Source organism: Stegodyphus dumicola, chromosome 1 (genome assembly GCF_044657685.1).
Source record: "Stegodyphus dumicola isolate Sdum_Otavi_A_Nest chromosome 1, ASM4465768v1".
NCBI lineage: Eukaryota > Metazoa > Arthropoda > Arachnida > Araneae > Eresidae > Stegodyphus > Stegodyphus dumicola.
The window spans coordinates 87124302-87147182 of record NC_140768.1 but is presented as its reverse complement, the minus strand read 5'-3'; the positions used below and the strand labels follow the sequence as shown (position 1 = coordinate 87147182).

Genomic DNA, 22881 nt, shown 5'->3' with positions numbered 1-22881 from the left:
GAAAGTTCAAGCTTACTTTTATAAAATTGCTCTAGCAGTCTGCAAAAAATAATAAGCCGGATCCAATTCGAAGATTAAGGAACAACGCAATCTGCAACATTAACTGAATTAGATAATTTTAGCTGAACTTATACCGTCCGTTATACATGAAACGCGCATGCGTAAATGTATTATGCGCACACGCATATTCGCAGCCGTAAAGGTCTTACGCGCATGAGTCGTGACGCATGCACAGAAAGTTTGTAGCTTTGAGGTCCGGATTATAGATCATTCTGGATTATGGGTGTCCGAATTAACGACTTTTGACTGTATTTGTATGTAAGTGTGGTAGAATTTTGATAATCCATACAAAGGTTGTGTCTAAGTTTAAAATTTAATTTAAAAATAAAAAAGGTGGAAAACCTTTATAGTTTTTAAATTAAATTTGTATTTTTTTTATGAAAAGAATTATTAAAAAAAGAGCCAGTCCTTAAAAATTATTTAATCAATATTCAGTAAATAAAAATATTGTTAGTACATTTATTTTTATATGTCTAACAAAATAATGTCAATGCAAGAAAAATGAGCGAACGGAATAACTGATGAAGAAATCTCTTTTAAAAATGCATCAAAATATTTGTATAAATAAATGCAAATAAAAATAAATAAAGGGGAAATAATTAGTTTTTAAAAGATAGAAAAAACTAATGAAACTAATGGGTTAATTAATACACTGTTTACAAAAACCTCATTAGCAAGGCTTTCCTTAAATTGAATTGCAGTATTAATTCGAATATTGGGTTTTAACGAAAGTTTCCCGCCATCGCAAGTATCGTCTTCATAAACAGATCGCGTGTGCTTGTTTAATCATATTTTGTCAAACAGTTTTTGGTATTTGAAAGAAAGAGAAACATTGTGTTGTGAAATTTAAAAAATATATATATTGTTGTCAGTAAGTACAAGGTGCCTTAAATGAAACTATAAAGCTACTTACCATCATTCACTTCCAGTTCTGTTTCAAAACGTCAGCTACAGAGTGTCACCAAATGATGTTAACAGCTTTAGGTACTAATATTGTATCATATGACACTGTGAAAGTTTGGTACTGAAAGTTCAAAAACAAGGACTATGATATCCAATGAGCAGAGCGCTTTGGCCGGCCTACTGATGTTGATGAGGCCTGCCTGCGAGAACTTGTAGAAGAAGATCAGTATGCAACCACTTGATAGCTTGCTAAGAAGTTAGATGTTAGTGCCATGTCCATTGGTCGCACTGTGCATCGCATAAACTTGACGTGCAAGTTCAATCCATGGGTGCCGTATGTGCTGACTCGAGGTGATAAGGGCACACATGTTCAGGGCTGCACTAATCTGCTCATATTGATGCAAGGACAAAATTCTGGGATCGGATCATCTCTAGTAATGATGAAAAGTGGATTTACTTCAACAACACAGGTCGAAAAAGCCATTGTTCTGTGATGAGCCTGTCGGCAGCATCGCAAAGTGCAGTTTGACTCACTAAAAGATCATAATTCGTATCTGTTGAAATTGCCATGGTGGTATTATCCACAAACACAAAGAGTATCTAGAAAAAAGTAAAACCCTCGACAGTAAGGTGTATAGTGAGGCCAGTCTTTGTTGACGCTGCTTTCAAGGAAAAACATTGAAATGAGTTCCGGCTCAAAAAGGTAATGTTCCATCAAGGTAATGCAAGACCACATGTGTCTGTATTCACCAGCTTTACTCTGTATAGACTTGAATGGGATCTTTTGCCACACCCACCATATAGCCCCAACTTTAGATTTCTACGTTTTTTCACACTTGCAACTACATCTTTCTGGTGCTATCTTCCATTCTGCACATGACGTCCAAAATGAGGTTGATCTGTTTTTGGACTCACGGCCACCAAGTTTCTGCTTCAAAGGCTTTGAAAACTTCTAAAATGTTGGCAGAAAATCATAGATTTGGGAAGTGATTACTACCCGCACTAAAGATACTGCTTTCAATTTTCCCCTAACGTTATTAAGAACAATTATTATATTTTTTACAATTTTATTAATTATTTTTTGTGGAAGTTACAACCAGTTATTAATGTTCTGTGCATACACAGACAGAGCCGTAGCTAGGGTTTTCAGCATCCAGGGGCAACTGAAGATTTTGCACCCCTGCTGTGTGCCAAGAATGAAAAACATTTCATTCTAAAGTTCATTACCACAATTTATAAAAAATGCATTTACATTTTTGAACAATATAGGTAAAACACAGTGAAGTGAGAAAGGTGGCCTCTTCAGGCAGCAGCATGTGAAAAAGTGAAGCATTTTGAAGCAGTTGGAGCTGTTTATAATCTGGTCTCCTTTATTTCAGGTTTAAATAGCGATTGGGGAAAAGTTTACAGTATTGTAAAGAAATAGTAGGAAAGAGTGATGTCAATGATGCACTGAAGTAGGTTTTATTAGTATTAAAATTTGGACTCTAAAGGACTATTTGAAATTTTCCCAATTACATTTAATTTCTTAATACATTTCCATTATATTTTATATCTTATATTATATTTTATATCTATATAGGAGGGGTGCTGTGCCTGCACCCCTCCTTCTTCCCACATTTCCTTGTTCCAACCATGTTCGCCATAGCCGATGCACCGTGCTTGTATTCATGTGGGTATCAGCTGCGATTTGATGTAAGTACCAACCCGCCCTTCTCAGTCTGATCACCATACCCCTCATAAAATTGTCTATCTGCTGGAAGTGCCTTCGTTGATGGCACCTGGCATTCTCTCCTATTACACGTATCCTCCGGGACAAAAACCAACTTTCTTTGATACTTCGTCTGGCAGAAATAACGACACGAATATTGCCCATTCTGCATGTTCCTTCCCTTACATCTTACTTCACGTGCATCGGAGAGCTGTGCATTTCACATCATTCACGTAACTCAGTGACGTGCGTCTACTCTAAAATTTGCATAAATTTCTGACCACTCCTTTTTGGTGTTGCATTTTCAATGTCGAGCAGTGTAAATTCCCACATATAGTCAAGTCTTATTCAAAACCATCGCTAGATATTTTGCAACCCGGTGCAGTCTGTGCAGGTCCTAAATTCTACTGTCAATTGCCACTTTTAATTCTAAAAGTTTTATAACCCTTAAATTCTGCAAATTTTAGAGATTTTGCCATTCTATAATTTTGTTGTTTGGTGCTTCTCTAAATTCTAAAAATTTTGCCACCTGTTGTAGGTGCAGAAGTCCTAGCCTTAACTGAATTACAAAACAGGCTATTGTTGATTCATAAAGCAGTAAATTTAATCTTTTGACCTATGAATATCATTTACAAAATCTATTTTTTGTACATGGAAAGGAATTTCTATTAAATTTTTCCGTGTCAAATACTTCACAACGGAGTTAGCTGAAGTCTGTAATCATTGCTGAGCACAGCGTCAACATAAAAGGTTACCTTACTTTTTGGTGTTCATTTACTAAAGAAAAAAATGTTTAGACATTGCTGCATAAGTTATTTCTCAAGCTAAGGTATGTTAATAGTCATGCAATAATGAAAGCAAAAAATAATAAATAATGATTCACTAAGCTGGCGGTGCTGAAAAGTGAAATTAAGAATTGAGACTCACATCTTTAATTATTAAAAAATACCAAAAGTAAAAGCATGAAGCATTGAAAAAAAAAAAACATTTTTTGGTGATCTATAGATCCGAATTTTAGATCATTTTGGATATCGGACATCCGGATTTCAGAAATTGTACTGTATGTGCACTGTATCCACAAAAGTCATTACATATATTTCTAATTACAGAAATGTTTTAAATGATCTAAATGCTCACATTTCAGCGTTTTTAAATTAAAACAAAATATCAGTTTTATAATTGCTATGAAATCTAACTTTTTATATGCTCTATGAATTATTACACTTATATTTAGGAAGAATTTTATTGTCATTTTGAAAATTAAATACAAAATGGTGTGAATCCCGTACAGCAAAAATTGATCAAGTTATTTGATTTTAAACTTTTAGATTACATTCAGAGGCCATACCTAAATTGAGGAGCAAAATGGTTTTAGATTGGCACTTCAAGGGGGTGTAATCTAAAATTTTTCCAACAGAGAATTGAAAAAACAAGCATTTCTTTCTTGATAACTTAAAAGGACTCTTTTTTTTCTATTTTAACAATGAATGCAGATTCAAAAATGTAAGATAAACACTTTTATGTTTTTCAGGAAACTTTTTGTTATAAATTATTAACTGCAACAGTAGATTTCTTAAAGGGCACAGGGTTGTTATTCTTAATTTTTTGAAAGCACACTCATTATTAAAATAGAAAAAGAGTACTTTCAAATTATTGAGAAAGAAATGCTTTTTTTAGGATGCCTTGATTTTTGACTGTTGGAATAATTTTAGGTTACGCACACTGAAGAGCCAATCTAAAATCATTCAGTTAGCAACAAAATTATTTGTTTATTTTAATTTTAATATGTTTACTCGCCTACACTAATTTTATCCATAGTCATTAAGAATTCCCTCTATTTTCTCATGATTATTTTATATTTCCAAAAGAAATTTTTGTTCTAAAATTTTAATTTAGTTAATTATTTTAAAGAACAATATCAGCTGTGTTAGCGCTGGATTCTAGTTTTGAAAGTACACTTTTAGTGTGTTTTACATTGTATGTGTATGTGAAAAAATTTGCTGTTAAATTTGCCATTCTGATTTTTTGAGGAATCGAAGTTTTCTTTTTTAAATCCAAAACTAAGTGTGAATTAAGTAGTCATGGATTACTGAAATGCTGCTGTATTTTAAAGTACATGTACTTTGCACTATATCCAATAAATAATGTTTATAATTATTTTCAACTTTAGTGTAATTAATTAAAACTGTTTCTAATATAATGTACTTCAGGTCCAGTGTTTTTTCTGACGATTAATTTTTCAAGCATTTTAACACAACAATATTTAAGTTATATTATAAATTCAACATTATTAATTATAACTGCATCATGCTTAATTTTTTAGGTTTTAGCCTGGAGGCCAAACACATTTGTAGATGACTTTTTAGAACTGCTTCCTGCTTTTATGTCTCAACATACATCAGTAGAAGTAATTTTTTTTTTCAGTTGTTTCTAATAGTTAATTGAAAAATTGCTTGCATGAAAATTTTAAATTTGAAAATATTCTAAATCTCCTCTACCTCTGGTTTATTTGGCTTATTTTTGTACTTTACAAGCTTTTTAAAATCAAAGGATCAACTTTCTTGCTCGTAAACAGCTGTATTCATGTATTGATTTTAAAAATCAATCAGTCAACTTTCCTGCTCATAAACAGCTGTAATCATATAATTGATCAATAGTTTTTCTCTGAATCAGTTTAAGAAAAACATTGGATTGTGTAGGTAAAAATAACATGCCAAGCAAATATTAATTTAGAAGTCAAACAACAAAAATCAGGGTTATATTTGCGATTTTTTACAGTCCTAGTATTGTTGTATATGATATTATTGTTTATTTTGATTTTGTAAAAAATCAGATGAGCCATAAGAAATTGACGTAAGTAACATTTTATACCCAGCAAGGTAACAGATAGTTTACTTGCCAAGTTTGTGAGAAATTGCCAAATTGTAGTAACTTGGTGATAAAAATTATTTCTTTACCCGGTAGAACAATTTTTGCCTATATCTCAAGTTCTAATTGATTCAAATACAATGGAACATTGATTCAGAATTACAAGATCTATGATGTAATTTTTGCCAGTATCTCTAATTCTAATTGAGCTAGTTACAAGTGATTCAGAACTACAAGATCTACAATGTAATTTTTGCCCATATTTCTAGTTTTAATTGAGCTAATGGAACATTGATTGAGAATTACAAAATCTACAATGTAATACAGAAAATAAATAGGTATGTTATAGTAAAACCACCTTTGTGCAGAAGTAAAATAATTATGATTTACAATTGCAAAAAGTTATTACATACATACATATGTACACTGTGCCCCCCTTCCACCACCCCTCCCAAAAAAAAAGAGAGAAAGGATAGTTTTATATCTCTGTTCTGCTGAGCCATTGACAAAATTCAGCTTGCATTTTTCATGTCTCGAAAGCATTACTTAGAATATGTGTTAGATTTGTACAATACTCATAACAATCTAAAATGGACTGAAATTCTGCCTATGGTCTGTTGGGCATCAGATTTGCCATTAAGAAAGATAGATATAAATGCTATTTATGCCGAACTTGTGTATGGTACCACACTCAGATCACTCTCAGATATGCTGAATGCTACTAATTTCATACCTCCTTCTGAATCTTGCATGTCACAACTTTGATCAGTCATGCATTCAGTTAAATCGATTCTAACCTCTAAGCATGTTCAACCATCAATTTATATACATCCTACACTTCAAACCTGTTCTCATGTATTTCTATGGATCGATTCTGTAAAACCTTACACTGGTCTTCATGCCGCTGTTAAACAAATGGACAAAAATTTTATTATTGAGGTAAATAACAAAAGGACTACAGTTTCAATCGATAACATAAAACCAGCATATATGTTATTGGAATGTATAGATTCACCTGTAATTCCTCAGATTCCACATCAGAAAGTCTGTGAAAACTCAAAAATTACTCCAAAACAAGTAATTACTTGCAGTGGACATTGTGTTCATTTTCCCAAAAAAACTGATCCCTGTAATATGATTGAAGTTTTTCTTTTGTGGTTTGCTGCAAAAGTTATAGTATATAAATACTTGATTAATTTCTTTTGCATACATATTGAGAGTTGCATAAAATTCTTATTATATTAACTTTTCATTATTTAATTAAGATATACATTGTATTGTTGTATATTTCAAATAGAATTTAAGGGTATTATTACTAGTTTATTACTATTCATATGTTTTGTATTTCTTGTTTTTGTACATACATTTTAAAGTATAACTGTTATTCGAATGTGTATACCTTAAACTGGAGTTTTGCAACGAACCCCTTTTGTGTCGTTACTGTGTCATTGGTGGAATACTCTGTGGCAGTCTTATGTTCGACTGCACACGCTGCCAGATGACATCTTGTTGTTTTTGTAATAACTGCCAGCGCGACCAGCGAACTTGCCCCATTGCCCTTAGCTCGAGTGTAAGGATGTTCAAATATTTGTGTAGAAGTTTGTCTTCTAAGAACATTTACCGAGCCATAACCCACGCACCATAGTACCGTTGAGTGCTTACAATTACAATAAGTAGCCACAAATTTCATTAGACAAAAATACACAATAAAATTATTGCATAAAATGCACTAGATATATAATAATTTTGCGTTTTTTTTCTTCACGGGTTCTTCTGACACCAGCTGTTGCGTTATTTTCTTTCTTCACGTTCGTACGGGGTTCGTAGATTTGGATTGAATAACGATGACACTTGATGAGGTATCGAAACACACTTTATTTGGCCAATGTTAATCAGGACAGCTCTAATAACACTTTTTACAGTCGTCGAAGATCTACTATAAACACGATGGAACAATCAGCGACACAGCCTTCACACTGTCAGGCAATAACGGTGGAGATAGCTTCCTGCAAAGCACCCAACTCTTCTTGGTCGTTCTCGGAACTCCACATACTCTCGAGACTCTCTACCCTACAACTACTTGCGATGCACTCGACGATATACAGAGCACGCTCCCGACTCTCGTTTCAGTCGTTTCCGGAGCTCAACACGCTCTCTCGGCGATGCACTAACCACGATACTCTTAACAGACTCTTTCAGTGCACTCGGCACTCGCTGCCCGGCTGTCAACTCGATCGCCTCCTCAGGGATTGACTCGCTAGACGAGACACACACTCAATGAGAGACATACACTTACTGACTGTGGACCAGCAGGGTTTATATAGCTTTCAGCTTGTGTTTGGGAACATTCTGGTGTAAACTGGTAAGAATTTGTTCCAGAAATTTCTCCAACCGTCCATAGTATATCACCAATTTTGTTGCCAAATGTGGCAACCCTGCCCTCCTTGCCATTTTATAGCAACCCTAAAACTGCTTTGCGGGGAAGCCATCTCACCGTGCCAGTACATTTCATAACAATAAGTTAAAAAAAAACATAACACCATGATATTATCATATAAACACAAATACAATCAAAGTCATTAATCAAAAGTCATTAATCCGGACTTGTTGGGACTTCAGCGATTCCGGATTATCCATTTTTCCGGATTATAGATCATCAGTTTAAATCTGGTAAGATGGCATGCAGAAATTCTAAAATTAAAAATATGAAACCGTAATTTATGAAATAAAGAACAATTATGATCTAAAGGGTATCAAAATTTACAAAAGAAGCTTAATATTTATTTGTTTACTTTATTAAACATTTCTTTCAATGTAAGTTGTTTCGTTTTTTATGTGATAATACATTCTCTTTAATTCTATAAACAGACATAATTTCTTCTTCAGTTACGAAGTTCCGCTGTTCAAGTCTTATAATTGCTGTGTCGAGAATACCAACTAATTTGTCAATCGGAGTTTTTTCGTTTTCAATAACATCTGTTACTGTCTTCGCTATCGGAAGCGAATTATAATGACGAGGAATTTGATTTAAATCATATCAAAGACGGAGTACATCGAGATGAAATACTACATTTAGTAAGGAATTATAAGCCAAATAAAATAAAAATATCTGCCTTGAAGATAAGGATAGTGCTGACAGATCAACTTCCAATTCATTGCGCGCCACGGCGTTAAAGATAAACAAACGTTAAAGTTTAGATAAACAAAGGATATGCCTTTATCCATTTTTTGCTGCAATTCCACTTTTTGTTTAATGGAATTCGAAACATACTTTCACTTTGTAGATCCTTTACATATTAGTAAATATATATCAGAAATTCTATTTGACATAATCGAAAGTTCAGGCTTACTTTTATAAAAATATCTGCCTTGAAGATAAGGATAGTGCTGACAGATCAACTTCCAATTCATTGCGCGCCACGGCGTTAAAGATAAACAAACGTTAAAGTTTAGATAAACAAAGGATATGCCTTTATCCATTTTTTGCTGCAATTCCACTTTTTGTTTAATGGAATTCGAAACATACTTTCACTTTGTAGATCCTTTACATATTAGTAAATATATATCAGAAATTCTATTTGACATAATCGAAAGTTCAGGCTTACTTTTATAAAATTGCTCTAACGGTCTGCAAAAAATAATAAGCCGAATCCAATTCGAAGATTAAGGAACAAAGCAATCTGCAACATTAACTGAATTAGATAATTTTAGCTTAGCTTATACCGTCTGTTATACATTAAACGCGCATTCGTAAACGTATATTGCGCACGCGCATATTCGCAGCCGTAACGCATGCGCAGAAAGTTTGTAGCTTTGAGGTCCGGATTATAGATCATTCCGGATTATGGGTGTCCGAATTAACGACTTTTGACTGTATTTACATATATTAACAAATATTATTTTTATTTTTCAAAGTCATTTTTCTATTATTATTTTCATATTTTTATTTAATTTTTTTTCCTTAAAGGTGTTCTACATGCTGTTGGATCTGCCATGCTTAACAGCTATTCTGATACTGACAGATAATAAAGCCAGCATTCTAGATCCCAAAGCTGTGAAAGATTCTGGATTGTTAGAAGCCACCAAAAAACCTGAAGTAGCTTCAATGATTCAATTTATGTTAAGAAGAAATAGTGGAATTGGAGATACCTTTGAGAGGTTAGTAAAAATACATAAAAATTATGATGGTATTTGTGTTCCCATTTTCTAAGTGTTATGTGTATTATTCTGTAATATTTATATGTTATGTCTTTATTTAAAATGGCCTTTGCCTTTTTTTTTTTTTTTTTTTTTTTTTTTTTTAGTGTTTCATTACTACATCAAAGTTTAAATAGTCTGGCATCAGATAGTAGAGTCATGTGTTGTGCAGAAGCTGTTATTCCTCTTCTTAAGTAAAATCTTGTGCTTAAAGTAATATCTTTCTTTCTTCTTATTCAATGATACATGTTATATTGAAGATTTTTCTGTATACCTTTTAGGAAATATTTTAAGGTATTCTTGCAATATGCTGACACTTCTGTAACTGCACTTCTCATTCCAGCAATTTTAGAAAGGTTATCAATATTGTTTCCTGTGCCAAAATATGCAGAAAACATTCACAAGTTAGTATTGTTTTATTTATTCGAAATACTATTGTATAGGATTTCTACTAAAATGAATTTGAAAAGTCAACAAAAATATGAAATTTTTCCAAAAAGGCAAATCTACATCTTTTTCCAAAAAGTCAGGGAAATTTAAAAAAAAAAGAAAAAGAAAAGAAAGATCAGTTCTTTCAAATAAAAATGTTATTTGTCCTGCATGAAATAATTTACTCAGTTTATGTCTGATGCAATTTTGTCAACACATAACTTTCCTCTTCACTTATTAATGAGCTATTTTTTATTCTTCTCTTTTGAAGTATAAGAACATTAATTTAAACTCTAATTTAGCTTTCTACAGTTGATGATATATTGTTATGTTTATCCTTATTTTCCTATTCTGGAGTTTTGGTTGTAGTGTAATACTTATATTCTTCACATAATAAATGTTATGCTGTATTTGTTAAGTGTTCTTTTTCATGATATAGGAAATAAAAAATATTTAAATTTTGATGCTAAATTTTATTTTTCTGTGTATGTACTCAAAGTATGAAATCCAGCATTGTATAGAATACCTAGACATTTTATAGAATGCTGAAAACTGGCCGGGAATATGTGAAATGATTAAACATTTTACACGTTGTTGGGCATTCTGTGGAATGCCAAATGACAAACTGCCAAAGTATGAAATACATTTCCAATTCATTTCAAGTAACTGAAATTACTTACCAGAAGTTAATAAATGGTGTACAAAGCCAAAATGATTACTAAGAAAGAACTATGAGACTATTGATTGCTGAATCGCTATGATGTAATGTTTGTCAAAAACAAAAGTAAACTTATTTATCCTGTTAAAGAAGGTGTCAGTACTATGTAGTATTACACTGAGCTATTTCATGTACTTCATGAAACTCATTGGCTGTTGGACATGGAGGACATGACAGAAGGTTGAAAGAACTTCAAGCCAAATGTAAAAACATTATGCAGAATGATACATCCACCTTTGTGAGCCCTGCCAGAAAAACTCAAAAGTTATTACAAACATGTGAAACCTATGATTTTTTCTGAATTTAATTCCCATTGTCAGATAGATCTTAATTATTTCCAGTCTCAGCCAGATAGAGAATACAAATTTATTATGGTGTTCCTAGGTCATCTCATTAATTTTTTTTTAGATATTTTAAATAAAAGTTTTTTAATGATAGTCTTTCATTATTTTTTCAAAGAAATATTTGTATTTTTGAGAAATGAACACCTTTTAAAAAATAGTCTTATTATGACCTTTTTCCATACTTCGCTTAAAGAATATTTTTTTTTTTTTTTTTACAATGGTGGGTACTTGTGTATAATGGCATTGGCCACTATTAAAAGTCACTAATGGACCATAAAAATGAATTCAACAAGCAAGATCTATAACAACTTCAGAAGCAGCAAGAAAAAGGTGAGTGTGAAAGAAATATCTTCTGAAGAGAGGAAGAAAAAAATTATCCTAGTTCTCTGATCCACGAAATTTGTGCCAAATGGATTAAAATGCAAAATTTTCATTTACCGATGTCACCCTGACAAGGCAATAGCTAGCGACAACATAAGCATTTTCAGTGGCAATACTTTGTCTCGGTTTATAAACATAAGCAACAGCAAATCCCATTGGACAAATTTTGAGTGAAACAGAGGCTCAATGAGTGAGAGACAAAGAAAAGGTGAAAGAATATGGATGTCCTAAAGACTGCTGCATGATGTTTTTATGGAAGGGAACTTTGTATTCAAACAATAAGCTCTTTGTTATCTTTTTCCTTTTATGTTATCTACTTTTCTTCATACAAGTACAGTAAAATTAATTTTTGCATTTTTTTATCTATTTAATATTGTTATTTTCTTTTTTTTTTTTTATATTTACTGATTTTTGTTGATTTTTTTGTTATGCGTTTAAGAGGAAAGTACTGATTTAACGTCTAAATAAGCAGTCATCTGTGTTCCAGGAATAAATTAATCCATTTTTCATTCATCATACAGGGAAAATTGTTTCGGTTTATGAACATTGGTTGATGAGTGTTATTCAGGAATGAATTGAGGTTTCATTGTAAATGCATAAATTTGTACACTTACTGTTCTTAATTTAATGACTGGTTTGTCAGGGAATCATTTGTTTAGTCATGGAAAATCAGGAAATGTTAGGAAAACCAAAAGTTGAATTTCAATGGAAAGCCTGTTCTAGATTATTTTACAAATAAATTATTGTAGCTTTTGTATTTATTGTTTTGTACGGCTTGAGAATTATTTTTGCATGCATTTTTTTATATCTTATTTTTCATTATTTCTATTTTTGTAGTGTTCTTTCAGGTGCTGTTGTACAGTTATTTGAACTCCATCCTGAAACTATATTTCATTGTCAGAAAACTGTTATGACATACATTAATTACTTCAAAAATTATTTTATTGCTTGGCAGAATTTCATGAATATGGTATGTAAATGTTTAAAGTTTTTGTAGCTCATGTTTTTTTAAATGTGTTTTGTATACGTACAAAAGGAGAAATACAGTCAAAAGTCTTTAATCCGGACGTCCATAATCCGGAATGATCTATAATTCGGACCTCAAAGCTACAAACTTTCTGTGCATGCGTCAACACATAATGCGTTAACACATGTGCATAATACCTTTATGCATGCGCATATGCAATTACGCATGCGCGTTTAATGTATAACGGATGGTATAAGCTAAGCTAAAATATTTATTATCTATTTCAGTTAATGTTGCAGACTGCGTTGTTCCTTAATCTTCTAATTGGATCCTGCTTATTATTTTTTGCAGACTGTGAAAGCAATTTTCTAAAAGTAAGCTTGAACTTTCAATTATGTCAAAAAGAGTTTTCGATTCTGGAGCTACCAAAGGATCTACAAAGTGAAAGCATGTTTTGATGTCTATCAAACAAAAAGTGGAATTGCTGCAAAAAATGGATAAAGGCATATCCTTTGTTTCTCTAACCATTCTGAAATCTGTTTATCAATTTCACGCTGCTCTGCGTCAACAGGGGGGGGGGGCACAATGAAGTGGAAGTTGATCTGTCAGCACTATCCTTATCTTCAGAGCAGATGTTTTTATTTTATTCGGCTTATAATTCCTTCCTAAATGTAGTATTTCCTCTCGATGTACTCCGTCTTTGATATGATTTAAATCAAATTCCTCATCATTATAAATATCACGAATACACATCAAGTGGTTTTCTGGTTGCAATTTTCTAATTTCAACTGTGCACACGTTGAAAAAAATGTTTAATAAAGTAAACAAATAAATATTAAGTTTTTTTAATACCCTTTAGGATCATAATTGCTCTTTATTTCATAAATTACATTTTATATTTTTAATTTTATAATTTCTGCAAGCCATCTTACCAGATTTAAACTGATGATCTATAATCCAGAAAAACCGATAATCCGGAATTGCTGAAGTCCCAACGAAGTCCGGATTAAAGACTTTTGACTGTATTCTGTATTAGAGGTCATCCCATAAGTAATGGTTTTTCCTAGAAGGTTTTGAAGAAATAGAGAAAAAAAAAAGAATGATATTTCTTTAGTGAGCTATATATTCTATTTCTCAATCAATAACACTTTTCCATTGCTTCCATTGCTTATTTAATACTGTTCCTGAAGAAATCAGTAGGCTTATTTTTACTTCTTTGTAGGAAGTAATGGAAGTATTGCAGTTGTGAAAAATTTCAGGTTTCAGATTTAACAGAAATATTCATTTTGACTATTTTTTTTATGTGATGTCTGTGTGTACAGACAGAATAAAGAACTCTTTATTCCAGAATGGATTGTGAAATGGATTCAAAATGGAAATTTTTATGATGTCTGTAGGTATGCATTTCGCATAACTCAAAAATGCTTAGGTGTTAGAATATTGAAATTTTGTATATGGGACTGTTATAACATCTAGTTTTGCAACTCCCTTTCTTATTGCAATCGGGAGTACTATATATATATATATATAATATCCATTACAAAAATATGAAGAAAATTTTTTAACAGATTAATTAGAACAAATTTCTAACTCAATTGGCCTTTTAAAATATTAATTTTAATGAAGTACATCCCATCTTCAAGGGCACATATTGTGCCATTTTCATTTCTCTGCAATGCGAAAGCTCTTTCTGAGTTACTGTGCAGGATTGAAACAAAGGATTCAAGCCTTTAAGTAGCTTTAACACATTGAGCAGTGCGCCGAATTTGCTTTTCTTTCCGTTCAGCCGGCAGCGAGCTAAGCCGTATTTTTGTTTAGAATGTTTCAATACATTTCATTAAAACTAAATTTGATCACATTTCATTGAGACTATATTTATTTTTTAACTTTAATACTGTCGGTCCTGTGGACCGACGCCAGCCAAACAAAAATTCCAGAGGACCGACGCCGGCCACACTGAAAGTTCATTGCCGGTCCCCAGGGACCGGCGCTATACTCAACGTGTTAAGTAACTTAATAAATGCATCACTGTATGCATGTGTATTATATATATATAGCAGCTTTAAGCGCTATTTTAGTATCAGCCTACTCTTAATCCTGTGGACCGAAGCCAGATGAACGAAAATTCCAGGGGACCGACGCCGGCCACACGGAAAGCTCACTGCCAGTTCCCAGGGACCTTCGCCATGTGTAACGTGTTAAGTAACTTAATAAATGCATCACTGTATGCATGTGTATTATATATATATAGCAGCTTTAAGCGCTATTTTAGTATCAGCCTACTCTCAATATATTATCTCCAAGAAACTTGTGATGTTGGTAGGCCCCAACTTGTCAGCAACAGTAGTAGTGACTGTTATGAACTGGAAATTACACAGACTCTTAAGAAGGGTTTAACTCCCTTTTTATTTCACTTTAGAACTCACAGTTGCATTCACTTGACGCTCACAAACTACGCCGACTCTGCGGTGTAACAAAAATAGAAAAGTACAACTAAAAATAAATAACAGGATGAATAAATAACAAGGTCACTACCTACGAGGCTCTATAATCTTGATTAACTTAACCGCGTTCTAAGATACAGCTGAGATTCAGCAAATTTTCTGATTAAGAATTTGAAAGATTCAACGAACTGTCGAAATAGGCACACAGGCCGAAACGTGCGTTTTTTAAACTTTCTACCAAGCAACCTTCACACTCGTGATTCAAGAAGCACACTTAAAATCTCGCTTTCCTTCTATTTAAAGTCAATTACTTCTGCTAAAATTTGATTACTCTGCGCATTCTACTACGATTTACATACTCTGGCATTGGCAATTCTACAGGAAAGTTAGCTTAAAATAAATGTTAGTTAAAATAAATATAAACCCTACATTTGCCGCTGTCAGAATTTGGTAAACTTGGAAGCAGGTCCTAGAAACAACCTGTTGAAAATGTTTCCACTTTCTGATCTAAAACTCAAGAGCTCCGTTTACATAAAATAAACTGTTTCCTCAAAATTTACTATAATTTCTGTAGATGCATCAATTTACCATCTCTTCTTACAGGATCCTTTCTGGTCTTCAGCAATCAATCTTTTCTCTTCCTTCCAGTATCTGGAAGGAATAAGTATCAGTATCTTCTAAATACATTATGATTTACACTTTCTTAACACTGGATAAAGTTTTCGATCCTTTATTTTCCTTAATTAACTGCTTAATTCACATTCATTCAAGTATTCAAACATGAATTTAACTTTACCCTGGTTCTCCACCATGTGTGGTGTCAAATGGGAATATTCGTGTTTTTTGTATTACAACACTTCTCCTAACAACAATGATTTGTTAGAATTCAACGACCAAATAGACACACCTTAATCGACATACTGAAACTCCATGAGCTATGTTTAATATTCTTAAAAATTCTAGTGTCGGTGGAGAACCCTACAAAACACATTCATTCTAATTCCCCCTCATTCATCTTTAGACATGCAGGCTTTTGCTCTAAAGCATGATTTTATCTACTGTTTAATACTTAGATTTGAATTCGTTTCTTTTGAGTATTTACTTTTAGCATCTAAAATTTTATGCTTCTAGACTAAATTCTACTTTTACATAACTTTCAAGTATTTACCTATATTTACAAAATTCTAATACATATGATTTTTACAATTTACCATAAAATGAATAAGATAAAAATAAAGTTTTACTTCACGCTTTCTTCGCCAAGCTAGTGGCACTGAAACTAAATTTTTCATTAATACAAGAATACGAAGTTATTTTACTTTCAGCCAAATTCTGGCTTAACATAACAGAACCAGTCTTTCGACCAACAGGAACTGCTTGCTGCTAGATTTTACACTTAAAGAAAATAATACTTTTGCCTTAGCTAAATAAAGTAAAACAAAAATAAGTCTCAACTGAGACAAATTGACTTCCGTCAAAACATAGAACTTCGTATTTACGCATAACATTTCGGAACAAAAGAAAAAATTTGTAGAAGATTTTAACGTATCTTTGACTTTTCGATGCTGGGAACTCCGACATCCTCTTCTCGCAAAATTGATCCCAAGTTATGGAATTCATGGACGGCAATCTCTGCTTTAGGGTTCTTCGAGTTTCCTCCATGGTGACTTTTCTTTTTCGCCCTCTGTACGCCGGCCTCTTGGGGTGGTAGTCTTCAGGTTCCCGTCTTTTCCGTTTTGCCCCTGGATGGCTGGTCTTGGCGGCCTCCGGTCTGGAATCTTGCTTGAATTTCTTCTGTTGGTGGCAATCTTTTCGTTCCTCCTTCTGTCTTTTTTTTTCTCGTGAATGGCGGCCTTGTTTGCTCCTGACTATCTGGCCTTGGAAGTGGTTTCCTTGACTCAGATTTTCTACTGCGGGACATTGTAACTGGTCATTTCCTATTTACCAAGGATTCTTTACGCAGCGGCGTTGATTTCCTGCACTTCTTGAATGCTGGAGTCTGACCATTTTCCTTCCTTCTTTTCGGGACCCTAGAATGACTTGTAGAAGGGCAAGTTCCTCTTCTGTTCTCTGCTTCTTGGGTGGTGGAGCGGGTGACGTTACTTCTGGCCTTCCACTTCTTTTGCGCTTGAGTCCTGCAAGAAACTTTTAAGGATTTCAAAATCATTTTGATTATAATATTTTTTCACCTGGTCTGGACTTGCTTTACAGATTTCCCCTCTCTCGTTCTTAAGGTACAATACGACTCCCTTGATTTCTTGAATTACATAGGGGCCTTCAAATTTTGGAGTAAATTTTGCAGTGAAATTGTCTGGGGCACTTGATAAAGAAAATTTACGCTTTAACACTTTATTTCCAACTTTAAAATCTGCTTCACAGCGTTTTCGATCATAGTACAGTTTCTGTCTATTTCTTGCCATATCCGAACTTTTAACCGCCTGATCAATGAGTTTCTGTGTATCTTTTTGTTTGAATTCTTCCTCTCTTTGTTGCACAAAGAATAATTAATCTAGTGGCGTAATTAACTTCCATCCAAAAAATAATTCTGCTGGAGTTTTTTGCGTAGTATCATGATTTGCTGTTCTTAAAGCATAAGCTAACTCATTTATGTAGCCATCCCAGCGCTTGTGATGTGTGCTAACATAACTTCAAATTATTTTTACAATATTTTTATTAACTCTTTCTGCGATGTTTGCCTGTGGTCTATACAGAACCATTTTGATATGGCGTACGCCAAGTCCAGTGCAAATGTTTTCAAAAATTTGGCTAACGAATTGTTTACCGATATCGCTAATGACTTTTATCGGTGCTCCGTATTTGAAAATGTATCTGTGTAAGAATGCATCTGCGATTGTTTTGGCTGACGTGCGTTTAAGTGGAACAATTTCTGTCCATTTTGAAAAATGATCTACAATTACTAAAAGAAAACGATTTTTATTTAACTCACTCTGGGGGAAAGGACCAAGAAGATATATGCCTAAAATTTCATTCGGAAATGTAGCGCGAATGCTATTTAAGTACCCGGCCGGGCTGTAATTAATATCATTTATTAATTGACATTGATTGCAGGACCTGACATACGCAGTTACTATTTTGTATAATTGCGGGAAATATACTGCCTCATGTACCCTTTTTAAAGTCTTTCTGACCCCTAAATGACCCGCTGTTTTCGTGTCGTGTAATTCCTTCAAAATGCTTAATCGAAGTGAGGCCGGGATGACTGGTTTATATTCGAAATTTTCGTTTGTTGCTTTTGTATAAAACAATAAATTATCTATTATTTCATAGTTTTCTGCTCTACTTCTTATTGCATCGATATCTGTGTGTTCAAAGCTTTCGGGGTCTTTCAAATACGCATAGATACTTCCAAATTCAGGATCAGTTTTCAATTCAGCAATAATTGTTTCTCTAGAATCTAAAATTTTTGAAGTCAACACAGCTCATTTGAGTTCATTGCCTTCCTCATCGAGTTTTATACGAGATAGTGCATCAGCAACATTGTTTTCCTTACCCGTTTTATATTTAATTATTAGATTATACTCTTGAAGTTTTAAAGCCCATCTTATTAACCTGGGCGTTAGGTTTTTCCCTGAGTAAAGTCTACCAACAGCCGCATGATCTGAAAAGACTGTTACTGGCGCTTTGCCGAAATAAACTCGAAATTTGTGTATAGCCATTAATACGGCTAATGTTTCTCTCTCTGTAGCTGTAACAGGGGCATTGATGAGTGCTTCTTTTAACCTTTCAAATGCAGTATTTGCCTCTGCTGTCCACGTAAACTTACTTTTCTTTCTTTTAATTACTAACAATGGTTCAACAATGTTCGCAAAATCTTTTATGAACGATCGATAATAAGAACATAACCCAAGGAAAGAAGAAACTTTCTTGGCGGTGTTGGGAGGTGGGAAATTCTTGATGGCTTTTATTTTTGAATCCTGAGTTTCTATACCCTTTTGTGAAATTTTATAACTCAGATATTTAAGTTCTTTAGTCGCGAACTTGCATTTTGATGCGTTAATTGTAAGACCGGCCTCTTTTAATAATTTAAAAACCTCTTCTAAATCTTTAATATGTTGTTCCAACGTACTACTCGTTATAATTATATCATCTAGATAGATTAAAGTCGATTTTCCTAGGACAGACTTTAGAACAATGTCCATTGCTCTCTGGAATGTTGATGGGACCCCACACAACCCAAAGGGCATGCGTAAAAATGCATAAGTGCCCGATTTTGTGATAAACGTGGTTTTATGTATGTCTTCGGGTCACATAGCTATTTGATAATAGTCAGACATTAAGTCCAACGTAGTCATGTATCTCGTAGACTTAATCTTTCTAATAATTTCCTCTATAACCGGCAAAGGGTAAACTGGGAACTTAGTAACACTATTAAGCTTTCTCTAATCGATAGCAAACCTCCAAGCCCTTTTATCCGAAGGAGGGAAATCATTCTTTTTCCTACATAGTACGACTGGACTCGCGTACTCACTATTTATGGGCGTTATTATCTGGTTCTTCAACATTTCCTGAATGTGTTCTTCAGTTATTTGTTCTTTCTGTTTATCATACCGGTAAGGTTTAGTCCCACGGGGTTTGTCGGCAGTTAATTGTATATCATGCGTAACAATATGACAATTACCAGGCCGTTCTGAAAACAAGTTCAAAAAAGTACTCACCACTTGCTGGATGGCTTGGCTTTCATGGTCATTCAAATGGCTAAGGTCCACTTGCGGTTGTTTCACTGGCTCCACCACCCTCCGATCCATTTCCAGCATAATCAAATTTTCCTGAAAATTCAGTTTGGCCTTCACGGCCTTTAAAAACTCCATGCCTAAAATGACTGGACTCTGCAAATTTTTGACCACAAATATTAATACTTTGAGGCTTTCATCTTTTACCTGTATTTGTAATGATAATTTCCCAATGCATTGACAGGTTTTTTGCTGCGCCGCTATAATTTCTGTGTTTTTATTTTTAAATAATCGTAACCTATTAAAATTCTTCTTAAAAAATGTATCACTCATAAAATTACCTTCTGCCCCTGTATCAATGAGGGCTTCTACTGGTGCATCGCCAACCAGGACTTGTATAATCGGTAATTGTGAGTTCTTTACCACGACCGTATTTAGGTATCTTCTTGAGGGTTTTTTTTGAAACTTCCGGGGTCTGGACCCTCGCTTTTACAGGCCCCTCCACTCGTTTAAAGCTTTCCTTTCAACTTCTGTCTTCTGGGTACGCAGACGGTTGTTTTCAAATTTCCTTTTTGGGCCTTGACCTTTAAGCTTCGATGAGTTGGCTTGATAGCTCTTTTCCCCATAAGAGCGATTTGTATTTCCGGTCTGTTGATTTGAGGATTGCCTTCGGTGACCTCAAGAATACGATGCCCCTCTAGCTTTGTCCGCTATTCTGCGGTTTTGGAACTTGACCGCCAACTCGAAGAGTTCCTGCAAGGTGCTTGGGTTTTGGATTTCTAAGTAATCTTGGACAGCAGGTAGTAATCTTGGTAAGATTATTTCAATAATCTCTGCGTCGGGTTTCTTCCCATACAGCATGTTTATCGGCTTAACTTTTCGCAGAATGAAGTCCGTCAAATCTTCTATATTAAGTTGGTAAAAACTATACAGTTCAGCTTCTAGCTTTGCTCGGTCTTTCATTATGGGAAAAGCCTTTAATAATGATATTTTGAAATTTTCAAAGGTATATGTTTGGCCTGCAAATTCCCCTAATAAAAATTTCCCTATATTCTTCCACCATAGTGAGGCCTGTCCTCTTAGTGCAGACGTGGCAATGGCAACTTTTTGTCTTTCAGGCACAGGGTATAGCTGGAAATGATTTTCAAGGCCTTCTAAGAATATCGCCACCGAATTTTTTCCCTCGAAATTGACGTTTGGCTTGATTGATGCTCTCATCGTCTGGACCAAGTATCCAAATCCTTCTAATTGGTTCGCCATTTCTTGTTGTTGGAGTTGTACAGGAGCTTCCATCCAGTTTTCGGCCGTTTCAGTTCGTAAAGTGTTTGGGCGCCAATGCGATGTTGGGAGGCCCCAACTTGTCAGCAACAGTAGTAGTGACTGCTATGAACAGGAAATTACACAGACTCTTAAGAAGGGTTTAACTCCCTTTTTATTTCACTTTAGAAGTCACAGTTGCATTCAGTTGACGCTCACAAACTATGCCGACTCTGCGGTGTAACAAAAATAGAAAAGTACAACTAAAAATAAATGACAGGATGAATAAAAAACGAGGTCACTACCTACAAGGCTCTATAATCTTGACTAACCTAACCGCGTTCTAAGATACAGCGAGATTCAGTAAACTTTCTGATTAAGAATTTGAAAGATTCAACGAACTGTCGAAATAGGCACACAGGCCGAAACGCATGTTTCTTAAACTTTCTACCAAGCAACCTTCACACTTGTGATTCAAGAAGCACACTTAAAATCTCGCTTTCCTTCTATTTAAAGTCAATTACTTCTGCTAAAATTTGAATACTCTGCGCGTTCTACTATGATTTACATACTCTTGCATTGGCAATTCTAGGGGAAAGTAAAGGCTTGACAGGAAAGATAGCTTAAAATAAATGTTAGTTAAAATAAATATAAACCCTACAAACTTTTAACGTTTTCTCACCAAGTTAAGGCCAAACTATCTAAAATAGAGAACAGCACTTTTTATGAGAACCCTCTTTCTTACATTCCATCACTGAATACATTTACATTTCCAGCCATTTTGTTTTAAATTTTTGCAGACAAGTAAGTTAATTTTAATTTCCTTCCTGAGTTTGATCATTAAATATCTAATTAACTACTTTTATTAAATTTTAATTTAAAAAAAGATTATGTAAATTTTGATCTTCTTTTGATTTTGAATTTAACTTTTTAATATTAAAAAAAATGTATAACTTTTGTTTTTACTTTTGGTGTGGTGTGGTGTTATTGGTGGTGTATTTAATTATGGCAAAGCACACTAGGGCTATTTGCCTAAGGAGAGGGATGCCTTTGTAGAGAACTTTCTAAGGAAAACTGCCTCATATACACATTACACATGGGGAAAACCACGAAAACACCCATGCAGCCAACCCGTTCGCGGGATTCGAAACTCAGACCGAACTACCAGTGTTCAGCTACTTTACCGCTCGGCCGCTGGTGGGCCTGTTTTTACTTTTGAATTTGAGTTTGAAAATGTGAGTGTCATGGAATAGTTCTTCTAAAGTGAGGATCTCATTTAGTTATGTACTTCATGAGCAATTTAAATTTAAAAGATTATCTTAGTAATGATTTTTTTTTGTAAAGGTTCTTTTGCCTTAAATAGATTAATGTCTTTATATTGATTAAGTATTGTTCATGACTTATGATCTGGCTCTATCAGAATAATAATTTGGTCCTTACTTGGAAAAAAGGCAAAAATACTCTCACTTAATTTAGTTGTTCTTGATTGATAGTCGATTGGTTTGTTCCCCTTGACAAGTTAATTAATCTGCAGTCAGTGGCAATAACTACTTTTTCAATACTTAAAATTCTTACTTTTGATTTTGGGGATTCAGATTTTTATGGTTTTTATGGCCATAGAGGTCTAGAAAATACTAATTAAAGTACTGACTAATTTTTTTTCTTATAATAACTCATGATTTTAATTGAATTTATGTTCCTTGGCGATGGTATATGAAAAAGTTTTCTAGTAATATATACATTTATACCCTGTTACCTGGCTTAAAAGTCCATACCCGGCCTTTATTTTTGCAAATATATACATAAACATTTATACCCCGTTACCTGGCTTAAAAGTCCTTACCCAGCCTTTATTTTTACTATTGTTGGTTATAGACATATACTTTCAGTTACAAAAGTGTTTTAAATGAG

At 33.8% G+C, this 22881-nt stretch overlaps 1 protein-coding gene across 3 annotated transcripts in view; it reads left to right on the top strand.

The window, feature by feature from the left end:
- LOC118200846 (AP-5 complex subunit zeta-1-like) overlaps positions 1-22881 on the top strand; it is a 108441-nt gene that overhangs the window by 54126 nt on the left and 31434 nt on the right. For all 3 annotated transcript variants that reach the window (XM_085817540.1, XM_085817529.1, XM_085817533.1), the window contains exons 12-16: positions 4998-5081; positions 9510-9700; positions 9847-9933; positions 10021-10143; positions 12449-12581. In XM_085817540.1, coding sequence (XP_085673666.1) covers positions 4998-5081; positions 9510-9700; positions 9847-9933; positions 10021-10143; positions 12449-12581 — 618 coding nt within the window. The remainder of the gene's footprint in view (positions 1-4997; positions 5082-9509; positions 9701-9846; positions 9934-10020; positions 10144-12448; positions 12582-22881) is intronic.